The 25,357-nt window shown below is 40.3% G+C and overlaps 1 protein-coding gene across 1 annotated transcript in view; it reads right to left on the bottom strand.

The window, feature by feature from the left end:
• Positions 1-1,427: 1,427 nt before the first annotated feature.
• nck2a (NCK adaptor protein 2a) overlaps positions 1,428-25,357 on the bottom strand; it is a 44,789-nt gene continuing 20,859 nt past the window's right edge. Inside the window, exons 2-4 of the mRNA XM_080901999.1 lie at positions 16,695-16,936; positions 6,326-7,101; positions 1,428-3,088 (exon numbers count right to left, since the gene is read on the bottom strand). Coding sequence (XP_080758125.1) covers positions 2,894-3,088; positions 6,326-7,101; positions 16,695-16,920 — 1,197 coding nt within the window. The 5' untranslated portion in view covers positions 16,921-16,936 and the 3' untranslated portion in view covers positions 1,428-2,893. The remainder of the gene's footprint in view (positions 3,089-6,325; positions 7,102-16,694; positions 16,937-25,357) is intronic.

Here is a 25,357-nt window from a genome sequence, read left to right as displayed (position 1 = left end):
CATTTAAACCCCAGTGCAGTTTAAGGTACGTTGACATGCTGTAGTCATCACTCTCACATAAAGATATGAAATCCCAACTGGCAGCTTGGTCCTGTCAAAGCTGAGGCAGATGGCGGTTTAATTGTGACTGACTCAGACACAAACACCCTGCGAGGGTGACCTCAATCATCAGAACGATTCTGGTTACACCAGCTGACGTTTGTAGGGGTTAGCTATTTGCCAGACAGGATTCAAGAGGCCTGGGGGGGGACTTTAAATGGCTGAATGGGCTTGTATACAGTGGTAAACCCCGTTAGATTCCCTTAAAGAAATGTGTGAAATAAAAAAGGAAACGCTCTTTTTTTTTTTTTTTTTAAAGAATTAGAATAATCCTGAAGTGATTTTCATTTTTCAGACCGGTGCAGTCAGGTTTATTAAAAGCAGACGTGTTAAAAAGAACACAGAGGAGCATAAAGTACAATCCTGAAGTGGTTTTAAGACCCAAGGATGATAGAAAAAACATCTTTAAAATCTTCATCTTCTCCACATCTTGCTTAAAGCTGCTTTCATATAATTTAAACACCAAAACAATTCCAGGACAATACTGAGACAAAAGTTGAACTCAGCCAAGCTATGAAGCACGGTGGGGAAATTATTTGCAAATGCTCTGAAACCTCAGGGCCTTGATTTCATTGCTGTCTGATAATTAATCAGACAGCAATGAAATCAGCAGAGAAGGAATTTAACAGGAGTCTCATATCACCGTTAATTTGATCGCATTAGAAAATGAGAAAGCCTCTCTCTCTCAGAGCAGAACGGCTACACCATGCTGGCATTAACCTTTCAAAGTAATCACACATAATTTAGTATTCTTCAAAAAATTTTATTGAACAAAAGTATCTCAATTCTCATCACGTTGTCGGTGATACAGTACCATAGTTGGATCTTAATGATTCATATATGCACCTCTTCTTATTTTGAATATATACATACAGTGGAGACAAGAATTAAATAACAATGCTCAATAACATTCAGATATATCATATAAAAGCTGAGGACCCCATGATCAACACTTCCATTGGTAAACAAATGCACATAGCAAACAAAAATAAGAGGAAAATGCGTGGCGGGACTAAGGTTATAACTTTCAGCTAAGATGAGAATGTATTTGGTTTCTTGACAGTGAAAGATGAATTTTTTTTATATATGTGTATATAAAGAGACAGAAACCTAAGCCCTGCTCCACTCTGTTACGGTTCCTACACCTGTTAGACATGCACAACACACATCAAGGGTACAATGGCATCTCTATATTTACCCAGAAACAATTATCTTTGATTTCACTTCTACCTGAAGTGTCACAAACTGTTTAGCTGGCCATGCTAAAGGCAGACAATCCGGATTTCAGGGTGGATTATTACTATTCATTTTACTTTTATAAAGACAACTTCGTTCAATTTTTCTTTTTTGCTAGATTCAAAGAGACCAGGCTTCAGACCTGTCATATGTTCAGTAAAACTGGACTACTCTCCAAGTCATTTTGTGATTCATTTGTTAATAAAAGAAAGATTTTGTGATTTGTAAAGGCAGTATATCATTTCCTAAATACTCTGAAACAGGGTCTCAGGTAATAACTTTACCATTTTTCCTTTTTAAAGACTTTTTTGGTATAATATCCCTTCCAAAGTTCTCATCGGTCAGATGTGAGAAGGTATTTTATTTCCATGGGCAGGCGCTGGAGCAGATCAAGTGGAATTACTCAGGTTAGCAGAAAAAAGCTTTTTATTATTCTTCAGTCAGTATCGTGAAATACTGGAGAACAGTAACATGTCCAGCGTGACACTATAAAGCATGAGCACAGAGTTATGAACGACTGACGTACTATGGCGAGTGCAGTGCAGCCCTGGAGCCAGTAGTAATGGGTACAAGGTGGCACATTTGGTTACACAAATAAAACATTTAAACTCTACAGGAAATCAGAAGTCTCCACTATTGCATTAGTGCTCCCACCTAGACTGCTTTTAGGAAGTGCTGTATCCAGATTTTAAGTACTACAAACTAACGATGGGGTCTGTGAAGATGGAAACAAGGAGGGATTTAAGTTAAACAAAAAAAAAGGAGAAATTTAAATGAGGAGAAAATGAGGAATGGTGAAAACTCTGAGACAAAGGGCAAAAGGCAAGAGAGTGATTCTGGTCACTTTGTGAAGTCACTGAATGAAGAAGCAACAGTTTAAACCTCCAGAGAGGAAATTAATTTAACTATTTTTTAAAAAGAGACAAAAAAAAGCATCAACTCTGTAACAAGCATTTCTTAAAAAGAAAAAAAAAAGTGAAGAAAAAACAATGGCCAGCGATTCGACAGGACAACACCAGAGTTAGGTCCCACAGAGGTCTGAGTTCTCTCTGAACTCTTAAATGTCTGTTCTCCTGTGTGGATTAAGAGCAATGGTGTAACTTACAATGTGCGTGCTAGTAAATGGACATTATGTATGACATCAGAAGGAGAGCTCAACACCCAACCAGGCTTCAGGCGTTCTGTTAGCAGCAGATTTGGTCACTGCAGTTTGCACATCTTAGATTGAGAGGCTGTTTTGTTTTTTCCTTTTTTCTCGTATTTAATTCTTTTGGCATGGTGTTGTAAATGAAGGATGCAGATATTTGCTGACACAGTGCTGGCTGTCTTCAGGTTAACGGCTCGGTTGGAGAGCTAGAGAAAGTTTCGCCTGCTCACTGCTAGGACAGATAAGACGCGGAGGTGCGAGAGAGGATCTAGACGTGGTACAGACGCCACAGCAAGAGGGTCCAGAGCTAAGGCTTGAGTTAAGACAGTCGGGGAGTGGCATTAGTGTTTGGTGTATGAGAGTGCATGTGTGTGTGTATGAGCATCCAGTGTAGGTGTGAGGGTGTGTAAATCACAGCAGTGCTTTGACCAGGTACAGCTTCTCCCCATGTTCGCTGGTGAAGATGGGAGCTTTCTTGTAATGCTCCACAAGTTCATCCATGGAGTTAAACCTGCGCTGGCCAATACAGTACACTCCGTCTGACAGCTGCACTTTAAAGTGCTTATTCTTACCCACCGCCTTCAGAGACACGGAGAAGTCACTGGGCTGAAAAACAAAAAGGCAGACAGTTGTTACGGTTAGAAATGTGAGAGAATGACTGGGGGAAAATGTGGAAATAAATTCAAAAGCAGACTGTGTTACAACCAGCAGGTGGCAGCATACGCCTAAACTTAAAGAGCTTGAACTACATTCATCCCAACTGCAACATGTGAAATTCTGGTGTTCCGTGAGGAAAATAAATAAATAAAATGAATAATCCCATATACCATCCAACCCCACGTAGAAAGGTGTTTTAATGCATGTCATTGCTCTTCTTAGATGTTCAGTCCGTGCAGAGTTTTACTCTTAACGCTTCAATTTCCACTGCTGTAAGTGGGACGTTTTTTCTGAGGTTACCTAAAATCCGAATTTAAAGTGTGACCGCATGCAAGCTGTATTTATGACATCAAAAACGTACTGAAGAAATCTGAAACCCTGCGCCAAGACACAACCTAATCTTTTTTAGATGCACTTAAAATAAAAAAAATAAGAAATTCACTTCATAACAGCTGACATCAGATGGCTGCAGTGCAATGACAGAGGTGATCTACAGCAACAAATAATATACAATTCAATTTAACGGTCACCGTGAATTGTCCTTTTCATTAAAAAGAAAAACTTTTTTTAATCTAATAAACTCTGTCCTGCATGGAATCTCCTTTATTCCTCATAACACAAAGATGCATTTCAAAGCGGTTGGTTTGTAACCATTTTCAGCCAGTAATGAAGCCACAAAGGCTTTTGCTCCAAACCAGATTTATGCCTTCCTTAATCAGCAGCTTTTCAGCCGTGCTTGCATAACTGAAGATATTTCAAGACAAGCTTGTTAACAATATTATGTGGTGTAGGTACTTTATTAGGTTATACAATGTCACTGGACCACAAAAAATGGTGGTTACGGAGAGAGCACTGTGCAGGCTATGCCAGCATACACTCACTGGCAAATTCATGTTCAGGTGCTCGTCAATAAAAATATCTAATCAGCCAATCATATGGCAGCAATTTAATGCATTCAGGCATGTAGACGTGGTCAAGATGACTTCCTGAAGTTCAAATTGAAAACCAGAATGGGAAAGGAAGGTGACTAAACATTAGGGGTGGGGGAAAAAATCGATACTGTGTAGTATCGTGATATTTTGTTTGCTAATAACGTATCGATACAGGGACAGCAGAAATCGATATTTTGTTACAAAAAAGGTTTTTGTGCTCTGACTTCAGAGCATGTTGATCCTTTTTCTGAGCAAGAATCCTGACATTCCTTCACTGTCCAAATGTGTTTAACTTCTTTTTTTGGCAGCAATAAACATGACAGTTTACTTATTTTAATTTAAGACATGTTTTATTTTAATTAAGTTTAAAACTTTTTTTATTTAATGTAAAATTATATTTTGTTTTATTTTACTTTCAAATTCTTCAGTTGCTGAAGGGGCTGCATAGTTTTCATAAATTGCATAGTTCAGAATAGCTATAATTGTACCAGATGGTTGCATTCAGTTAAGTTGGACTAGACTGTAATACAAACTGTTCAGTTTGTCAACAATAATACTGACTGAAAAGAGAAAGACTGAGTGCGAGACTTTGATATTAGATAAAATGAATATTGATAAAGTTTACCTTTATGTACAGAATCTGAATATCACAAAATATTTTAAAAAATTGCAATAATATCGTATCGTGCGTTAAGTATTGTGATAATATCGTATCGTGGGATGTATGGTGATTCCCACCTCTAGTAAACATGTGACTGAACTGGCACTGTCATTGGCACCAGACAGGCTGGTCTGAGTATTTCAGAAACTGATGTTCTACTGGGATTTACTACATAGCCACCTCTGATGTTTACAGAGAATGGACTGAAAAGGAGAAAATATCTGCTAAGTGGCAGTTCTCTGTGTGAAAACGTCTTGTTGATTTCAGAGGTTAGAGGAGAAGTGCCAGACTGCTTGGAGCTGACAGGAAGAGAACATTAACTTAAATAACTACTTGTTACAACTTAGGTGCGCAGAAGAGCATCTCTGTATCCACAGCACGTTGAACCTTGAAAGAGATGTACTACAGCAGCTGAAGACCACATCTGGTTCCACTTCTGTCAACTAAGAACAGGAAACTGAGGCTGCCACTCACATGGGCTCACCAGAATTGGACAACAGACCACTGGAAACACTGGAATTGTTGCCTGGTCTTATAAGTCCCTATTTCTGCTTCAACAATCAGATGGTAGAGTTTAACTCAGAATCCATTCTGCCTTGTATCAATGATTCAGGCTGGTGGTGTAACTGTGTGGGATATTTTCTTGGCACACTTTGTACTCCTTAGTACCAACTAAGGATCATTTATCAACAGCTGAGCATTGTTGCTGACCATGTCCATCCCTTGAACAGCCCAGTGTACCATCTTCAGATGTGGTTACATGATAATGCACCATGTCTCAAATCATCACAACATGACAGTGGGCTCTCTGTAATCAAATGCCGTCCACAGTCATCAGATCTCAATCCAATAGATCAACTTTTGTATGTGGACGAAGAGTTTCGCATCATATGCAGCTAGCAAATCTGCAGCAGCTGTGTGATGCCATCACTTCAACGTGGACCAAAATCTCTGAAGAATATTTCAACACCTTGTTGAATCTGTGCCAAGAAGATTTAAGATAGTTCTGAAGACAAAAGGGGGTCTAACGTGGTGTAACTAATGAAATGGCACATACTGGAGTGTAATTATTACGAGCTTCAGCAGCAACGCATCACTGAAAAAACTTGAGGATTTGACCAGAAGCCTTTTGTTGTTATTAGTGTAAGCAACAGCAAAGGGTATATTCTGTACAGATTTAACACAGTTCTACAAATTAAGCTTCTAAGTAGTTAAAAAGATGGATGAAGAAAAAAAGAACACAATCCTTGCTAGAAGTAATTTTCACTGAGAGTGTAATTACTGTAGCAGTTTCTGGTTAAATATTTCTCCGACCAGCTGCTTCTGCTCTAAGCATGTGAATGTGAAAAATCATGTGATTGCTTATCAGGTTGCATCTAATGTTTGTGTTAAATAGGACTGATTACTAAAAAGGTCAAGATTTCATATACATCATGTCTTTAAGCTTTTAAAATACTTAAACGCAGGTCCTGACATGGAGAAACATGCGGACTATATTTCCAAACTGCTCTTTTTTTTCCTACCAGGATTCATCCTCAGTTTCTCCCAGTATCCAAAATACTACTCTATCATGACTTCACCCAAGTGACTCACCGATGACTCGCTGTCTCGTATGAGGAAGTCACCCTCTTCGCCTTTCTCGTTGAGTATGCACTCAGCCTGGTGTCTGGTGATGTTGCCGTAGTACCAGTCCCTGCCAGCGAACCTCCCTGAGCGTGCCGGTGCCAGGAGGCGGTTCTGTGGGGAGCTCGACGTAGAGGAGGGCGGGCCAGGCCGCTCGTCCAGCATCGCCACATAGTTTTTAGGTACCAGGCCCACCATGCCACGTGAGTTTTTACACCTCCACCACTCTGGGTCGTTCTCGGGCTTCTCCACCACTTCCATGACTTCTCCCTTCTCAAAGTTTAGCTCCTCCTCTGTCACAGAGCTGAAGGGGTAGAGAGTCTGAACCAGGTGAAGAACTCCCCCACGGCCACCTGTGCGCCCGTTTGCCAACAAAGTTCCTTGAGAAGCTTCGAGGTATCCCCGCGAGGAATCGCCCTCCCCTCTATCATCTGACCCTCCGAGCTCCTCTTGGACGTAATTGGAGGGAAACCAGCCTACCCGCCCCGCCTGATTGCCCCGCCACCAGCCGTCACTGCACTTCTCCATCACGATCACTCTGGAGCCTTTCACCAGGGTCAGCTCATCATCCCTCTCTGCTGTGTAGGCAAACTTAACTGTAGCAGGGATATTGAGGTCATAGATTCTCTCTGCTGCGCCTACCCCAACTCCTCCACCCCCACTGCCATTGGAGGGGTACTCTGTGTCTGAGCTTGGTGTTGGGGAAGCATCTCGGGCACTCGTCTTCCTCTTAGTTTTTCCTAAACCTGTGCACATAAACAGAAGAGTAACGTTACACAGATGGTAGCAAACACACAATTTTTTCCCCACATTTCTACCAGATTAGTCATATCATAATTTGGTCTCCGCAATACCCCACTTTTCTTACCAGGTCAACACCAATTGTGTCTGTCTGGTGCTAGTTAACAAATCTCATATGTCCCCATAGCTTGTCTTATACATGTCAGTTCAAATAACTGGATAGATCGCTCGTTCTACTCTGCATGTACTTTCCTGGTCAGACTTGTTCCAAATTGTTGACTATGCCACTTTCCAGTAAAGAGTCAACATGGCAGACTTCTCTCACTTGCGTCATACTTTCACTTCATTTGTACAAACGGTCCTCTCACATACACCTAGTTGGTTTAGTGTGTTTAACCATGTCTGCCCAGCTTAATAACCTAGTTAATCTGCAAAGGTGCAGAATCCATTCTGCATCCAAACTTGCATTTAGAGATAAAGATGTGATCATTTTTAGGATGAAAAGGCTTTTGTGAAGCATTGAATAGTTTAGTTTTAAAATTTTGCCGTTACAAATTCTAATAAAGAGCACAAAGGGCACCCAATGATAAGTGGGAAATGTTATAAACAGCTGAAAAGTAGGAACTTTTTCAAATAGTCATGGACATTACTTTACTACCAACATCTAATGTTCCAGGTTGTTGGAGAAAGTCTATGCCCCACAGCTCTCTGATATATTTCTACACTACCCTTATTAAGAGAGCCTTCAGCAGCTGCACGTGTGCTTCTACATGAAGCTGCACTCATCGCAGAGCAGGAGGATGCAGGAGGATGCAGGGGACTAACAAACTGGGTCTGCCAGTACTCTCTATGGCGAGTGGCAGAGAGGAGCAGTACATTCAGCTGATCAAACAATAGATAAAGATGCATAGCAGTGCATGGAGGGGAGAAAAAAAAGAAGAAAAAAAATTGCTACATTCAAGCTTTCAGTCATTGTGATCTTTTTATATGAATAGTGCTGTGAAAGCTTGAAAGTCCGTTTATTCCATTCTCTGTAGAGATGATTCCATACTCAGGTCCAGGCTCTGAGGAGGCTTGGTACATTTTTACTCCACCAACAGCATGTTTGGGATCACTGTCATGCTGAAAAATGAAGTTGTTGCCAATCAGAAACATTATAGATGATATTGCACGGGGATCAAAATCTGATGGTACTTTTCTATTTTGACAAGATCCCGAAAACCACTGGCTGAAATGCAGCCTCAAACCATGACAGAGTCATGCCTGTAAAAACTCTGTTGTACATCTCTCCTGAACTCCTCTGTATACACGGATGATCATTTACACCAAAAATTTCAGATTCTTTCCAGTTCTTGTGAAATTTTGCAGTAGCAGTTTCAATTTATCTCAGTCTTTTATAGTTCCCAGCTGTCATTTCTTTTGTCCTGCACTTGTCCAGTTAAAAAAATAAATAAGTACACTCTGGAGATATGCCTAGTTTTGTGCTAAAGCTCTTTCAATTCAATTTTATTCGTACAGTGTCAAATCACAGAACAGTTGCCTCAAGGCACTTTGTAAAACTGCCGTCTTTGGCATTTTTCATATATTCAACTAAAGAAATGGGAATACATTATGTGTTTTTGTGACAGGGTGCTATTAACAGACCGCCTAAGGTAAAAATTAGTTCTTTGCTATACTATTATGACACAACAATGGTTCATCCCTTGAGGCAGGTGCCTTTTTCTGCTTCAGTGACTCATAGGTGAATGTTAAGTTGCTTAACCAAAACAGCAGCAAACTGCAAAACAGCAACAAAAAAAAACATTCCTGTGAAAATGGTCAGGTACTAGGATTGGACTGAAAACGAACTAAAAAGCAGCCACTGTCCAAAAAACATTGAAAGACCTTCAGAAAGCCTGGAGAAGCATTCCTCAAGACTACATTTAAAGTAGAATAAAATCTGGTTGCTTGGAAGCCACATAAAGAAATGAGGGGAGCTCAGGATTTTTGCACAGTAATGTAAACACTGCTGGAATGACGGCAGCCGTTGTCGTTAACATGTGGGTATGGTGATTTTTTCAAAGAGTGGCTACAAAAATGTATTTTTACAGAGCAGAGCAGCACCTTGGAAACAGCTGTTTTGACTGCTGCTTAACATGGGCCATACTTCTGTTATTTAAAACTCCTTCAGCTATATGATAATACAAACATGGGTAAATGAGAACGGCTTTTCTGGGATTTCTCCTGTCGTAAAATAAAGTGTATATGAAATTAGATAGTAGCAGATGAGCCAACAGATGCAACTAACTGACAAAAAGGCTGATAATAAATTGCACCGAATCACAAAATTTGCAAAAATCTGTATTAAATCAGTCGTCAAGTCTTTCACTGAATTACAGTTTAGTAGTTCTGACGTTCATACATATGGGCCCCATATTGTACCAACACTAAACATATAGAGATATTTCTGTTGTTGTGGGGAAATGGCATCAAAAATGAACCAAAACTGCTGGAAGGATGAAGCTTCTTGATCATCTCACATTTTGTGGGTCTTCAGACTCACTGGAGGGATGTTCATAAGCAATCAAAAACTGAATTTTGCATAATATGTTCCCTTAATCTTGTAAGAAATAACTAAACACTAATCAGTTCTTGTATATGAGCAGTAATGAAAGTTGCAATAACCTGAAGTAGATAACTGGAAGTAAGCAATAGTCAGAATGGCCTCGGCTGCTAGGGGAAAGGAGGCAGTTACAGTCACAAGAAAACTAATTGAGGCTGCAAGTTGTACTCATGGGCTGTTTGAAGCATTACAAGTGCAAAAAATACTTTAGATACAGGATATGCTATGAGAAACCTCAGAGGTAAAGGGCAGAGTGATACTCGCGATATTAGAATTAAGAAAGAGCTACTCCTCCACTCACACCGAGCACCCCCGCTACTCATAAGGATTGAAATGAAAGCTCATTATCTGCTTGGTATTCTGACGACATCATCTACAGGCCGTGCACACATCTATTTAAATCAAAAGGCTGAAAATAGTTGGTGCTGACAGGGAATGAAAACTGGAGCAGCCACCATGGGCTTGATAATGACAGGCATATCTAGGATCAAAGTCAACTCCTGTCTTACCTGTCTCTGACTTTTTCATTCATGTACTTTCAAAGAGAAGTATTTAAAAACGCGCGTGCATTTCAGTGAGACCTCAAGTTAAAGTCTCTGAGCTGAACATAACCAAGGAGATCTCCTCTTTTCTCAAATTCATGTTAAAATAATAATGATATGCCACACGGCTGACAACATTTATACCATTTACTTGACAGTTGAGGCTTGTGTCATATGCTCATGTGTGCCACTAATGAGTGAAGTGAGCATCTTGACAGCTAATCACCCATTTGTGCCACAGAGCAAGCTGAAATGTCACTGCTGAATAGAACATTTACATTGTTTTGAAAATTGCAGGGTTCACACAGAGTACCATGAAACTTGTTGGCAGAGAGAGGGAGGAGAGAAGAAGTGGAGTGAAGAGAGACAAGGGGTCCCTTGGCAGCTGTTCCACACACACACATACACAAAACATGCAGGAGACCAGGCACATCAGAGGCCACAGCTGACAAAAATGCAAAGAAGAGGGATGAGATAGGAATAACAAACAGATCATGTTTATGGATAGCATATATCTGATAGCTGTGTGTGTGTATGAGTGTATGGGGGAATATCCTGTATCCAGTGACTGCAATCCAACTACTAGACTCTTGGGCCCATTTCAGGTGAACCTCTACGGATAATTAAACACACAGACATACACACACCACCGAAGTAAAGACACCTGACTGCATGGGGGTGGGTGTGTGTGTGTGTGTGTGTGTGTGTGTGTGTGTGGGGGGGGGGTTACTTGTCAAAGAGGCTAAATCATCCTTTGGCAAGTTAACACTGATACGCGCTATAAAGTGGGAAATGAATTCTACAGTGTTTCTCCCTCGTTCAAGTACATATATGGACCGAAGCCAAAAACGGCTCAGCTGTTCAGTCTGTACCTCACTAGTGTAGCGCCCAGTCAAAGATGCCAGGGTTAATTTCTTTCCTAGCGGAAATGTTGCTTTTATGTTAAAAGCTGTGGTGGCAATCGACTAGAGTCTCATTCAAACATGCACTGCACCACCGTATTTCTATAGGCATCAAATGGTCTTTAACCTGACAGATCTCTAGTATAATCCCTGAGTAATCACTAACTGTGCCCATTTAAGAACACCAGCAACAATTGTCTAATTCAGAGCAAACGAGTGGGCATCATGTGTCCTCCCTCCTGTATGTTCTAACCAGGCAGCTTCTCCAACTAAACCAGAGTACTTCCAGTACCAAGAACCTGTCCGACTATACCCTGCTGAGCACCATGTGTGAGAAAGCCCAGTTGTGAACAATGTCTATCGACACTGTATAGATTTTTCTCTGTGTGTTTTGTAATAACAGCTCAGTGAACTAAAAAGTTGATTCTGGCAATGCTTGTTGCCACACACCAAGAACTCTTGAGCACATGCGTGAAAAACCGATCACGGTCAGGGGTCTCTATTAAGTCATTAGGAACATTAATGTACAAGTGACCTATAACTGAATGATAGAAAGCAATGGTACCTATCCTAGATAGGTACACATACCTCTCAGGTGCACATTTTTCCCCCCTAGTCATTTCCACTTCAAGGCACTGGCCTACTGGTTTGAGCAGCAGCAGGCTTTATTCTCTCCTCCCACACATTCACTCCCAAAGTTCACCTACCTCTTCATCTTCTGAAAGAAGACTCGATTTTCAAGCCCAGAGGACTTCAACTCAGAGGGAAGTGAGTTGATGAAAGCCTCAGTGTCTGCATGTTGCAGCATATTGCTTCACTCTATAACTTAGAGTTGAGGGGAAAGTTACTGTAATAAATAAGTCCACAAAATCCAACATTGCCCAGCAGCAAGTCTGTGCAACAATCAAAAAGCAATACCTGGTCCTGGAGGAAAGTATTGGCACTGACTCATCGAGTGGTATGATATAGGAGTAGTTGAAGTGAATCACATGTGAGCAATGCGTGTGTGTGTGTTTTTTTATAGCAGCATTGCTCTGTTGATATGAGTACCATGGGAAGCAGCTATGGACACCAGTATACCACTAGTGAGCCATGAGCCAAAACATATTCAGTATAGTTGCTGGTAATCTGACTCTGTTGTAGGGATGTGCAATATGACAAAAATCTCATATCCCGATATAAGACATTTATTGTCCTGACAACGATATAAATCACAAAAATGTAACATTTTCTGTGAATTCTGTGAATCTCGGGCAACTCGACTTGCGTGAAGTGTTTCCAGCTGGGTGTCCTTTACCTGGAGTCCATGAATGAAACTATACATTTTTAGACATAAGTTGTAACGGCCACCATTTTCTTTCAACGTTTGAGTCTAAGGTTTATTGTTTAGCACCTGACGGCTCTTTTTTGCTTCTCATCCGTAAACTCTCTGCATACTCTTTCACGTGATTCGGTTTATTTTGAAAAGTCTCAAAAGGATCTTGAGCTTTATTGTGAAAGGTTTACGTGGGAAAACAAACAAGCGGACAGCGGAGCCACGTGATGGTTTTACCATCATTGTTGCTAACGACAACACGTAAAAACAGGCTCTTGTCCATCCGTAGTGTGGTTATATTAAATATAAGAGAAAGAGAGAACTTTAAGAAATTAATATAGCCACTACAGTGACAATCAAAACGATGAAAAAACATTGCTTAGTTTATTTCACAACACCACAAAACAAACGGTAGCGTAATAGGAAACGATAGACATTTTTATATCGTCATTCGATATATATCATTATATCGAACAGCCCTACTCTGTTGTGTTAAAAAAGATGGGTGAACAGAAGTTGCTAGAACCCAAGACCTAGAGGACTAATAAAGTGTGCTTGAAATGGCTGCACATTCTTTTGAAGCTTGTATAGTTTAAGCAGGACACAGGTCTATTTAATGTAGCACTGACAATGACCATGTTTATTAAAAAGTGAAGTGAAATGGGCCATGGGTATGCCGCTTTTTAACCTGAGACAGGAAGAAGTAGGGCTGCTCAATTAATCGAATTTTAATCACGATTACGATCTGGGCTTTCAACGATCATTAAAAATGACTGAGCCGATTATTAGCCCCTCCCTAATTTATCCGCGACACCTTAAAGGCCGGTCCGTGAAAATATTGTCGGGCATAAACCGTCCGTGGCGCAAAAAAGGTTGGAGACCGCTGATTAAGAGGACCCGAGGGAAGCCCGGAAAGCTAAGCAGAAGTTATTTGGAGAGGAGAGTGACTGCCGTTGGTTGAAAAGAGAGTTTAAAAAAAAAAAAAAACTTCAGTGGTGTTGCACACTATTTTATATTATTTTTTAAAGTCATTGTTAACCCTTTAAAGCCGGTCAGAGCAGCACGCTCCGTTTTGCGTAACTATTTTTAAATCCCTGTAGAACCTGAACCGTGTAAGCTAGCGCAATAATTTGTTTTGCATATGAAACCGGAGGAGTTGTACTTACATCTGATGCCATCAGCTTGTCCTCGGTCACGGTTTCCTTCCACATATAGCTTTGCAAAAATTGCATAAAAAGCGCTTGCAGGAACAAAAACATAATATTCCAGAAACACGCTTTGCCGTTACTATCAGCTGTTCGTAACACTTCCCACAGTGAAATGATGCACATGCTGTTTTCTTTGCAAATTTGCATCATAGGATTGTTTTTTGTTTTTCCTGCAGTATATAAAAATTGCTGTATCTCCAAAATAAAACTATGAAGACACTCAAAATAAATTTCCTGTGGTGGGAAACTATTTTTTGCAACTTTATTGTATTTAAAGTTTTGAGGGATAAGCCTCTTAAATTTCTCCAAGTAGAAATATATGTAAACAAAACAAAAGCGATTTTCAATTTTTTTTGTAGTTTATTGCACTTTTTTGCAATTTATGTAATTACTATGGACTTAATGCATACATATTATTAAAATATGGGCTATAACAGTTGTATTGATGTATAGCAACTTGAAATGCTCCCACAAATGGCACTACAGCATGTAAAAAAAATAATATAAGCTCTGGTGGACTCGGTTCTATAGTAGGTCTTAAAGGGTTAAATAAATATCGTCAAATAATCGTGATCTCAATTTCAGTGAAAATAATCGTGATTATCATTTTTGCCATAATCGAGCAGCCCTAGGAAGAAGTGTTTTGCACAGCTCCATATTCACCCACGCACCATCACTCACTGATCGCAGCAGTACAAACAAACAAACAAACAGACAACAACAATAACAACAACAAAAAAAACCAAAAAAACAAAAAAAACAGGTGGACGGAAATCAAATTTTTCAATATGTTGCACATTGAGTACTGGCCCAGTTTCAGGATTAAGTAGGACTTTAGCTGAATTCTTTCAGTCATTACTGTTTTTATTTCCTGGGAGAGCAAAGTGGGGCACAAGGCAGCACGCAGCCATTTAGAGTTCAATTTTGCCTCGAGTGATGTTGATGATACAGCCACATTAAAGCACAGAAAATGAAAAGGAAAAGCTGAAGATAACAATAATTATAGACTACCAACATGCTGCATAAACACAATGGACTGACTGAAGAGATGAAAAATAGAAGAAAAAGGCCAGGCTGCTGAGAGGATGAAATAATCAAGCTCCCAGCCAATCAGATTCTCCATTTCAGTGTGTAAGTTCCATTAGCGGCTGACCTCACCTATTGCTCATCACTTCATCATGACAGCGTACTCGCCTATTGAATTTTCTCTGGCTTTTAACACTAAAGAGCTACTAGCTGGAAGCACGCTACTTAGACTGAAATGGAACTAGGCCATAATGATGTAGTCGATATGTAACTTAGTCAGGGGACAGAGAGGTAATCCATCATTCTCGCACAACCATTAGGCGGTTGATTTCTCCACTAATTAAACCACTGATCATAGAAAAGCAGAGACCTACAGTGACGGAGAAAAGAGCTGATGGGAACAATACTGAGGTGGGGGAGTGAGTGAGGGGATGCTATTGTCTCTGTACACAGTGAACTCTTATGAGGGTGACAGTGGCAGGCTGTGCCACGCTAGCCCACATGAGGCTACAGAGTTTCCCCGAGGGCTGGTAGCCACAGAGCTGAGAGTAATCAGAGCATTAGGCTAGACTCCTTTTAGCTCTTTCTCTATTCTCCACTTCACTGTCCTCCCCTCAAATCAAAATATGGGTGCCTTTCAGGGCCACACAGTTACTATTTTTATTCCAGTTGCGCATCTTGATCGTCCCCCCGTTAAAATTTAACAGCAGGCATTTCTATTTTTTCCCCTTCTCACCATATCAGTCTCTTCTTCACAAAAAAAGGTATGTCATACTAAAAGTGTCAAAACAGATGAATTTCAGTGTTGCTCTGCTCTTTTCCTGCTACAAAAAAAACAAGAGCAGGCTTATTTCTTGATGTCGGCTGTTTACCAGGACACACCACAAATCTGTAAGCGATCGGCCATCTCATTTGTGAAGGCTATTTTTCTCGGTGGTCACCTCTGTGGCATTTGTACTCCGGGGGGCAACTTCTCTCCAATCATTTTGTCACCCTACTCCTAAAGTCCAAAAGAAATATGTAAAAATAACTTAGATATCAAGTATTCGACTAGCGCGTGTTCTAACAGGACCCCATTGTGAGACTATTTGTCTTGCTACGAGTTATAATAAATTAAACAAATACCAGGATGCCTGACAGCCATCACAGATCATATTTTGGAGCCGTAGCTGAAAGCTCAGAAATAGATTCCACTGTGCAGCCGCACTAAGGAGCTCACCGTTAATTTAGGAATGTCTCAAAATACCAACATGCGCTACTGTACAAAAAGTTAAAGTCAATGCTCTCCGGCACATGTGAAAGCCCTGTGTGCCACATATTCAGTCTATGCCACTTTAAGCTGCTGTATTATGCATGAGGTCACATGTAAACTCTACTATATCTCTGTTGATGTCTTGATTGCAAGACAGGCAAGCACATAAAAGAATTACACTTATTTTTCTTTTAAAAGTCTGTCAAACTTGATGCTAACAGACAAACTTTGCTGTCTTTCATCCATATTGTTTTTATAATTGGCTATTACAAAGAAAACCTCTATTTTTGATCAGGGTGCTTAAATGGTGAATGTTAAATGTATTTAATTCATTTAGCCATACTATATTCTCTGCAATCCCTGTCACAGGCTGACAGCTATGGCAACATGTAATTTCTAATATATTCAAGTCACGAATGGGGACTGAGAGACAAGAGTGCTGACAGCTGAGAGCAATGGGCAACTCAACAAGATCCCTGCAGGGCACAGTAACAGCTCCCAGCAAGGGGGTAGACATGGTGAAGAAATCATTTTACTTTTTTTGAGAGAGAGAATTCAAGCAAACACAAGTGCACACACACAGATATCTGTTTAACACCGCATCTTATCTCCTCCACCACGGCGCACAGAGTATTGAAAAGAGGATGCAGAGATTTTCTGCTTTTACTGAGAATAATCTCCTGGCAGTAGCAACTTGTACACACAAGGCAACCTTTGACTTCTAAGCAGCGTGTGACTGAATTCCTCTTACCCAGAGTGTCTTTGATGTTCTTCACAAGTGAGCCCTTCTTCAGGCTGTTCTTGCGCTCGACGTAGTTTGATGGCACATATCCCGTTTGATTGGAGGCGTTGCGGACACGCCACCAGGTCTTCGAGTCGTCCAGGAGGAAGAGACGCTCATTTTTACGGATGTCAAGTTCCTGGTCCTGCTGGGCCGTGTAGTCCCACTTGGCTACAACAATCACCTCCTCTGTCATCTTTCATGGAGTCCTCCTGTGGGGGGGGGGGGGGGGGGGGGGGGAAGAGAAACCTGGAGTGAGCCAAGGACTAAAACTCTTTGCGAACTGCCATACAAATGGTGTACATCAGTATACACATTCACTTATGTGCTATTAGTAAGCACATAAGTTAATTATTATAAGGAAATACTGCTTCTGACTCATCACCTGACTCCAGCCATTAGGCAAGTTATATTTAATCTATGAATCACAACCATAAAGTTGTTATTTTGTTACTTATTAACCAGATTTGCTGTCCAACATTATTAACAATGACAATTACTAACAAAAGACTGCAAAAACATCTTTTACAAAATGTCAAAATATGTATTTTTCCCCCTAATGCAAAGGATAATTTAGAGGTGAGTTTATGTGAGGCTCTGCACTGCTGTGACACATAAGAAGTCATTACAAAAATAATCCATACTCATCCCTGCACAAAGTTATTAAACCGCTTATCCCAGCTCACACTGGGCATTATTCTGCATACACCCTGTACGGGGGTTCCAGTCTATCAGAAGGCTAGATTACGTAAGCAAGCTAAATATGACAATCTCATGTTTGTGAGTCATATTTAATCAAAATTTAAATAGATAATTCATTGGATGGAGACTAGAACAACTCTTCAAACTGCTAATGAAATTCTTACTGGCAAACTTTTTCTTTTTCAGGACAACGGTGCTAAAAACATCAACCCCTCAAAATAAATAAATAATAATTCTCAAAGGACTTCTTTGGTAGAAAACAACAAACACACAAAATCAATTTGTGTGCTCATTTTGAATTCACCCTCCTCAGCACGCACACACATCCACATTACTTTGCCTATTAGATTTTTCTGACAGACAGTGAGCAATTACATGCTCTACTTCACCAAGCTTTAGGTAAGGTCATTCGACGTGAGGCATTGACAAGGAATCACTTATGATGCAACCAAATTTGGGGGAAATCTGCACAGAGATATAAGGAATGTTTGATGGAATTTTTTACTCCAGTTTGTGAAAATCCGCTCTGTGATAAAAGCCACCTCATGGTATGAGAACCATCTTAACAATCCAGTTTATATTTAGCTCTCTGCCAAGTAAGGAGTCTACAAGTGGAAGCTCGATTACTTCAAGACATGACTGACGAGAAATTAGTGGAGATTATAAGGAGCCTTTTGAAGATACGGATAAGTTAAATAATTGACAGTTGAAAGGGGTGTTATAAAGCTTTTTTGTCATCTATTGCCAAGCAACTTAATCAAATAAAACTGCCTGTTTGATATCTACAGTCTAATCTAATGTAAGGCTATCAGGGAGCTATTGTGAGGCACCGAATTACAGCAGTAACAAAGGTCAGGGTTCAAAACAGACAAGCACAAGCATGGGGAGCATATGTATGCATGTACATGGATTTGACACAAGGGAAACAATCAGCAGCACAGATTTATAATGCAGGGGGATTGTATATTCCCTTACGCCTATAATCATTTACATTTTAGTCTTTAATGAGAGGGCATAGCACAGATAAAGAACAACCACAAAAGAGATTTATGACTCATGAGAAGAGGAGCTGCACAAATTAGACCGTATAAAAAGATTCCATTACTGGTGGAACGATTGATATCTTCTGGGTAGGCTACATTTTATGAAATGCAAATGGAAGCACTCTAAAGCTCCGGCTGTTTTTTTCAACCGGAGAGATTCAATTCTGCTTCAATTAGGCCACAACCGCAGAGACAGTGCAGCCGATACAGAATACATTCTTACAGTTACAGCCGAAAGCAGGGTTGTGTGTCACTGCACGACAGCATCTAATAGCCGCTTTCTGTCTCTGCAACAGAACAATAAAAACTGAAATGCAACAGTTTGAGCAGATGAAATCTGCACTCATGAATGTGTCTCTGCTTGTTGTCACTAAGGCTGTCAAACTGGATTTCTTCACGGGCTTGAGCACGGACAACAGAAGAAAGGAAAGGAGGAAGGTTGTGCAACGCTGTCATAGCTTAAGTTCACCCTAAGTTAAATTACTCAACTTTCCAGGAGGTGACAACTTTTAGTGCACTACAAAGAATTCAGTAGGAAAAAAAGAGACAGAAGGGACAGTTTGATTTTCAGGAAAAGCAGCAGCTGTGCTTCTTTGGAGAGGGCAGGAAATTGAAGTGAAAAGGCAGATTTATGACAAGATGAGGGACAGTGACGTCAACTCTTCTAGGAGACAGGAGGTATGTGAACGTGCTGTGGCCTTTATCTGCCCCAGGCTACAGCTTCTAGGCCGAGCTACTTCGGTTGCATGATTACACTAAACCCGAGGAAGTCTGATTGGTTATATGCTGTACAGTTGTCGCTTTTAAGATATTGTAAAGCACATAAGAAGTGTTCAACAGCAATAAATCTGGCCACACTTCTACACAAGAGTGGTTGTTACACTCACTCAGACCTTTGAGCTGAAAGTCGTTTTCACGCTTGTAGCGCAACTAAATTTGAACAAATCAAGTAAAAAGCAATTACACTGATTCCTAGATCTGAGCTCATTCGTGGTTATACTTTTGACAAACAAATTAACAGCTGCGAACATGCAACCAGCTCCTTCCCTCAACCGATTTGCTGTCATCACAAAATGTCAGTGTCACATATAATCCATTGTATAGACTCTAGAGCGTAACAGCAGGTCTTGCTGCACTTAACTGAACTTTATGTGCTTACTTTTTTCCACCCCACTGGTGTCACCCCAGCGAGTACTCATTAAGGAACAACTGATGATTATTAGATGAGACTGCAGTGACAAACAGGTAGAAAAAAAAAAGCCACAGTACCGTCATGTTATGGGGGAGTGCAAAATGAGTCAGCCTTATGTATCTGTTGATATCAGCTTACTACAGAGAGTATTTGAGCAAAAACATAAGCGAATAGTAAGGCTAACCAAAATAATAAAACGAATCCAAACTAAGACAGTCTTAAATATCAGTATAAACTCCGTAACAATGACACACTGGCCTGATTAAAACATTAAAGACCCATTTGAAACTGTTAATCACATTCTTCATTAATCAAACCACATTTTAAATTGTAGGTATAACGTTGCACAGACATGATGCAATAGTGTGGAGATTGGGACTAAAGTTAGCCGTACTAACAGCTACAGCCTTCCTGCCGTGCAAGCTACCATCCAGATGTCTGTGCAGACACTGCTTAGGTCCTGGGGTTTTTTTTTTAAGTTGTTGGAAAATACAAAACATACAAAGCACAACTGCTGAACAGCCGCAAAACAAAGTGGTTACACATTGCACCAGAGTAACTGAATAATATGTGACCATTTTCCCCCACCATCCTATCATGAGCACTGCACCACCTATCAACCATTAGGCCAATTTCTGTCTCTTTGCCATCCTTGCATCAGGCAGAGTGATGGCAATGCTGCTTCAAATAAAATCTGTCATCCTCCGTCAGCTATCACGTATGACACAGTGGCAGCTGTATCACAGCTCACTGTGATACCCACATCGCTCTTGCTGTTGCAATGAAATCCATCAAGGCAGTTAATACAGAAATCAGTCTGAATGCCTTTTTTGATACAGTGAACTGAGCTTAAAAACAGGATCTGCTAAAGAAAGAAAATTAGAAAGAATTGCCATTTAATAGGATCAAATGACTTCCTTGGTATTATTAACAAACAAGACAGGTGACTAAACAAAAAGGTCTCTCTCTGCATGAACGCACACAAATATACAGGAAAAGAAAATAAACCAATTTAGGCGAGTGTGAATTTGAAAGGGGGGGGGGGGGGGGGGGGAGCCACACATTTGAGTGCTTCTCTCATAACCCCCCGTTATTCAGCTAAGAGAGTTATGAGAGAAAAGATAAGCAGCAGACTGCTGAGCTGGGCTTCACCAGCACTTCACAACTCCCTTCTAAGGGGGTGTTAGAGGCCCTTTCAAATGTGCACAAAGAGAGGGTGAAAGTAAAAGTGGATTATGAAAAAAGAGAGGATGTTTAAAGGGTGAAGAAGAAAAAAAAAACATGTCTGGCAGAGCTTTCCGTGTTCAGCATTCAGGTCAAAGCTAGCCAAAATTCAGCCAATGGGAGAACACTTCCACCTCCCCCCTCCACTCCACACTGTTTGCAATAGTTGCTTCTCACAGGAAGGAGGACTGCTTTACTCCCTGCTGGCGATCAGTGTCGGAAGCATTTGGAGTGCACTGAACAGACTGAAACATGAGGAAGCCAGATTCACTGCTACAGCCACTCTGGACAAGGCTCTGCAATTTAACGAGGCCTAATGGTCCTCTTCACAGAACGATTCGTCTCCAGCAACATAACCATGCCAGAGCAGCATTCAATGCCTTTCACATACAGTCAGTGTTGACAATATTTTCCACATGTATGCCTGCTGCCGTCTCATTTACCCCAGTTTTGCAGGCTGAAAAAGTGTGGCAGCTACGTTGTTAAACAGCAATATGTTACATCCTCTCGATAGGCTTTCAGTGCATCACCCACTCACACACAAAGTACATTTTCTGTCTCTCACAGCCCTTCAACAGAGGGTGTGGTATATGACACGAGCTCATCTGCCTCCGTATTGAGGTTGGCGAGTGCTCTTCAGTTTCAGGAAAATAAATGGGCGCTATACACATGGATGCCATCAAAATAATAAAAAGAAGAAGAAGAAGAAAAAAAAAGCACCAAACTCAAACCACTCGAGGACAGCTCGAATACAACACCAAAAGCGCTTCTTGCTGTCTTCTCAAAATAGAACTGAGAAGAAGGCACACTCAGACCACACAAATAGAACCCGGCCTGCTATCACAACACCATATGACTGAACATCTGAAGACAGAGGAGGCTTTATCAAATTCAACTTTTCCAAAGCTGCAAAGCACAATCTAAACCAGAGAACAAACACAGCCAACTCTAGTAATAACATCCCTAAAAATCCAGCCCCGTTTTCTGATGATTCCATTGAGTCTGAGCAGCAGACCCCAAAAGAAACATAAACAGAAGTATCCAAAAGTAAAGCCAAATAAATGTTCGAGTATGAGGTTTTAAAGTGATACTACACTATCCAGCACTGTGCTTTTAAGTTTGGGATTTGTGGATGAGATTAAACAAAATCACAGGCAGGCTTAAGCATCCTACTATCATTACGTACTTCAATTCTTATATTGGGGCATTTAGCATTCAGTACCTTTTTAGCATCTTTTAAAGTTTTTTTTCCCCTCTATAAGATCAGTTTATGTACTACATAGCCTGTGATTAAAGTTCCAAATCCTCTGTGCCTGTAGAGTGAATCTATTTAAACTATAATTACAAATACACACAGCCCCAAAATACTAAAATTATGCTTTTTTGTTGCTGCGTTGCCCAAACAAAATATGATTACATGCACACAAGCCACAAGTTAATATGCTGAGCTTGTGCAATTCAGGTGCACGCAGTCACCTGAAAACAGAGTTTAGAAAGTTTTCTGTTTAACCCTCTGAAAGCAATATACTAAAATTCCTGCTGCTCTAGCAGAAAAGCATCCGACTGTTCCCATGAGCCGAGCTGGAGCGCGAGCATTCAGCACACAGATGGCAATAGTCTTCACAAAAGCGCCAAATTATATATAGCATGTCAACTCGTATTAAAAGCTTTGGGTGTTTGTATTAATGAGAGTATTAACTGCTTCTCATGGGGGGAAAAAAAAAAAAAAAAAAAAAAAATCACTTGACATAAGGCCAAACAAACAAGCAGGGACTTGCTTTTGGGGCCTGCTTGTTTAAAAGCACTGTAAGTGTTAGTAAGGGTTTTTGATACCTTTTGCGTATACACAGAATGTGCCATTGTAGCGAGTACAACCAAACCAGAAAACAAAAACAAACAAAAAAAAAACAAAAAACAAAACAAAACCAAAAACCATGTCATGGAAGTTTTAGGGTGTGTATTAAAGCACCAAAAGACTAATTGAAAAATGAAAAAAAATAGATACATTGAAATTTGTAGTTGCCATAGCATACTGTGCATTTTTATATAATCAATAAGAATCACTCCAGTTCACTTCAACCACTGATGAAGCAATCTTGCAGTGTCACAACACAACCATAAATCTTAAGCTGCCTAAAAACCAATGAAAGAAACTTCCTTCTTTAACAGGACCTTCCTCTCTATAAGCAATTTTTCACATGTCACTTTTATTTTCTGTCATGACTTCAGTTTCTCTCCTATACAGAGCCAAAATTGTTGAATCGATCTCCATGACAATAATCATGGGTGGTCCATTTTTCACTCGCAGGGCTTTAAAATAGAAAAAAGAAAAATAAGGTGGAACCAGAAGAGTGTTTCCAAATGCCTTATGAAGACACCATTAAAGAACAAGGTTGGTGTTAACATATTTTATGATAACTTATGTATTTCATGTTAAAAATTACATAAAAATGCATATTTAACACTTAATCTCAACAGTGAATCTGTTCTGAATGTGAAGTGTTATTTAATCTGTTGATGTTAAGATACAACTGTACAATATCCACTAATCAACAAATCAGTGATTACTACAGCAGGACGTGATGTGCCTTACCAATCCCTGCATCACACATGATCTCTGCAGACAAATGGCAGGTGGTGTTTTTCCTACTTAAGTGTTTCCTATTTAAACTTTTTTTTAATGATTGCATTATGCGAGTTGCTGTTTTAATTAGCATTTTCTTAATTTAGCAACACAGCAGTGAAATCAGGTTAATTTTAGATCATTATTCCATCGTAATGATTGCAATGAATGATGATAAACAACACTGAATCCCTACTGCATCGAGTTCCTGCTAAATTCCCTATTTTCTCTCCTCTTCACGCTTAAATAGCAGACTTGGGTTGTTTTCTCTACTCCTTGACGCCTACTTTAACTCCCTTCGATAACAGTGCAGAGCTTGTTCACTTTGCACACCTCTCTGCACTCCAAACACATGACACTGCTCTACTGTGCACCTTGTTTTCTGTAAATTTCATAACCCAAACCTCTGTGCACAACCTCTCCCCGCTCCATGGCATCACCTATTAGCATTGTTTTCTTGTATCTGTTTTATCCAGTTTTGCAGCCCTGGTTCACATAAAAATAGAGACTTTCTATTCCTTAACAGTGTGATACTATAGTATTCATCTCCCTTGACAGAACAACAAAAGGCAAGCATTGTAAAGCACAGTGGGGCGAGTGTAGTGAGCACAGCTTTGATGTACAATGGCAATGTTTTCTCTCGATTGGAGTGGAGACAGAAAGCACCTGAGGTGATGCTGTGTTTGTGTCTGTGACAAAGCTCGAGAGAGAGAGCGATAAAGAGAGGGGGAAAAAATGTGTGAAAAGGGTCACTTCCAAGCCAAACACCAAAGATGGTGCACTGGCTTTAAGCTACAGACATGTTTAATTAAGTGCACCAGACTACTTTTCTAATCCCTCACCATAAACCATGCCTCCAAGGATCTGCGCTCTGCACGTCAAGACTAAAGTGGTGCCCAAACACTAAGCTTTTTCGAAAAACAAGCCTTTATATTGGTTAATTGTATTGCAGTCTGGAAAGGGCTTTGGACTATGCTGATACAGGTATGCAGGACACATGATGACCACTTGCTACCTGCAACTACTATTATTATTCCCTGCCCTGTCTCATACCATCACAATTTTACTCAATCTCACGCCACACTGACCTACATCATACTAGAGAGTTGCTACGACTGATTTGACTGGGTTGCATATTTGTGTTTTCAAATGCATCTCCGTCAAGTAATGTCTAGAAAAGCTCAGGGATGGAGTCCCTGTGTGAAAACTGCTTAATCCTGTGTTCATGTCTGCTGCATTATGTGTGTGGATTGCAGTAGACCAAAGCAGAGGACAGATGGTTGACTTGGGCAACAGTGGGAAGGAAGAATGCTCAGTGCATCATGACAAGCCCACAGTATCCTAAGCCTAGCAGCGTAACTAAAGAAGGCTTCAGGGTCACCCGATCTAGTCGTAACTATAAGCTTTATCAAAGTCTTAAGTGTGATCCTAAAAGTAGAGCGTGTCTTTTTCCTGAATCCAAACTGGGAGCAGTTCAGGGGCCTGAAAGCTGAAGACTCTTTCTCCCATTCTACTTTTAAATACCCTAAGAACCAGAAGTAAACCAGCACTGAAGTCCTCTATTGGGGCAATAAGGTACTATGAGGTCTTTAAATTAAGATCTATATAAGATCGATATAAGTGCTATATATATATATATATATATATATATATATATATATATATACACACACACACACACATATATACACTAGGGGTGCAACGATATTCGTATCGATATTGAACCGTTCGATACAGTGCTTTCGGTTCGGTACGCATATGTATCGAACAATACAACATTTGTAATTTATTTTATCAACTTTCCTTCTGACGATGCTGTCTGTGTTGAGCGCTCAGTGAATCTGCGTTC

This window comes from Rhamphochromis sp. 'chilingali' (genome assembly GCF_963969265.1).
Source record: "Rhamphochromis sp. 'chilingali' genome assembly, chromosome: 14".
Classification (NCBI taxonomy): domain Eukaryota; kingdom Metazoa; phylum Chordata; class Actinopteri; order Cichliformes; family Cichlidae; genus Rhamphochromis; species Rhamphochromis sp. 'chilingali'.
The sequence above is the reverse complement of the archived record's forward strand: the minus strand, read 5'-3'. Positions and strand labels throughout refer to the sequence as shown.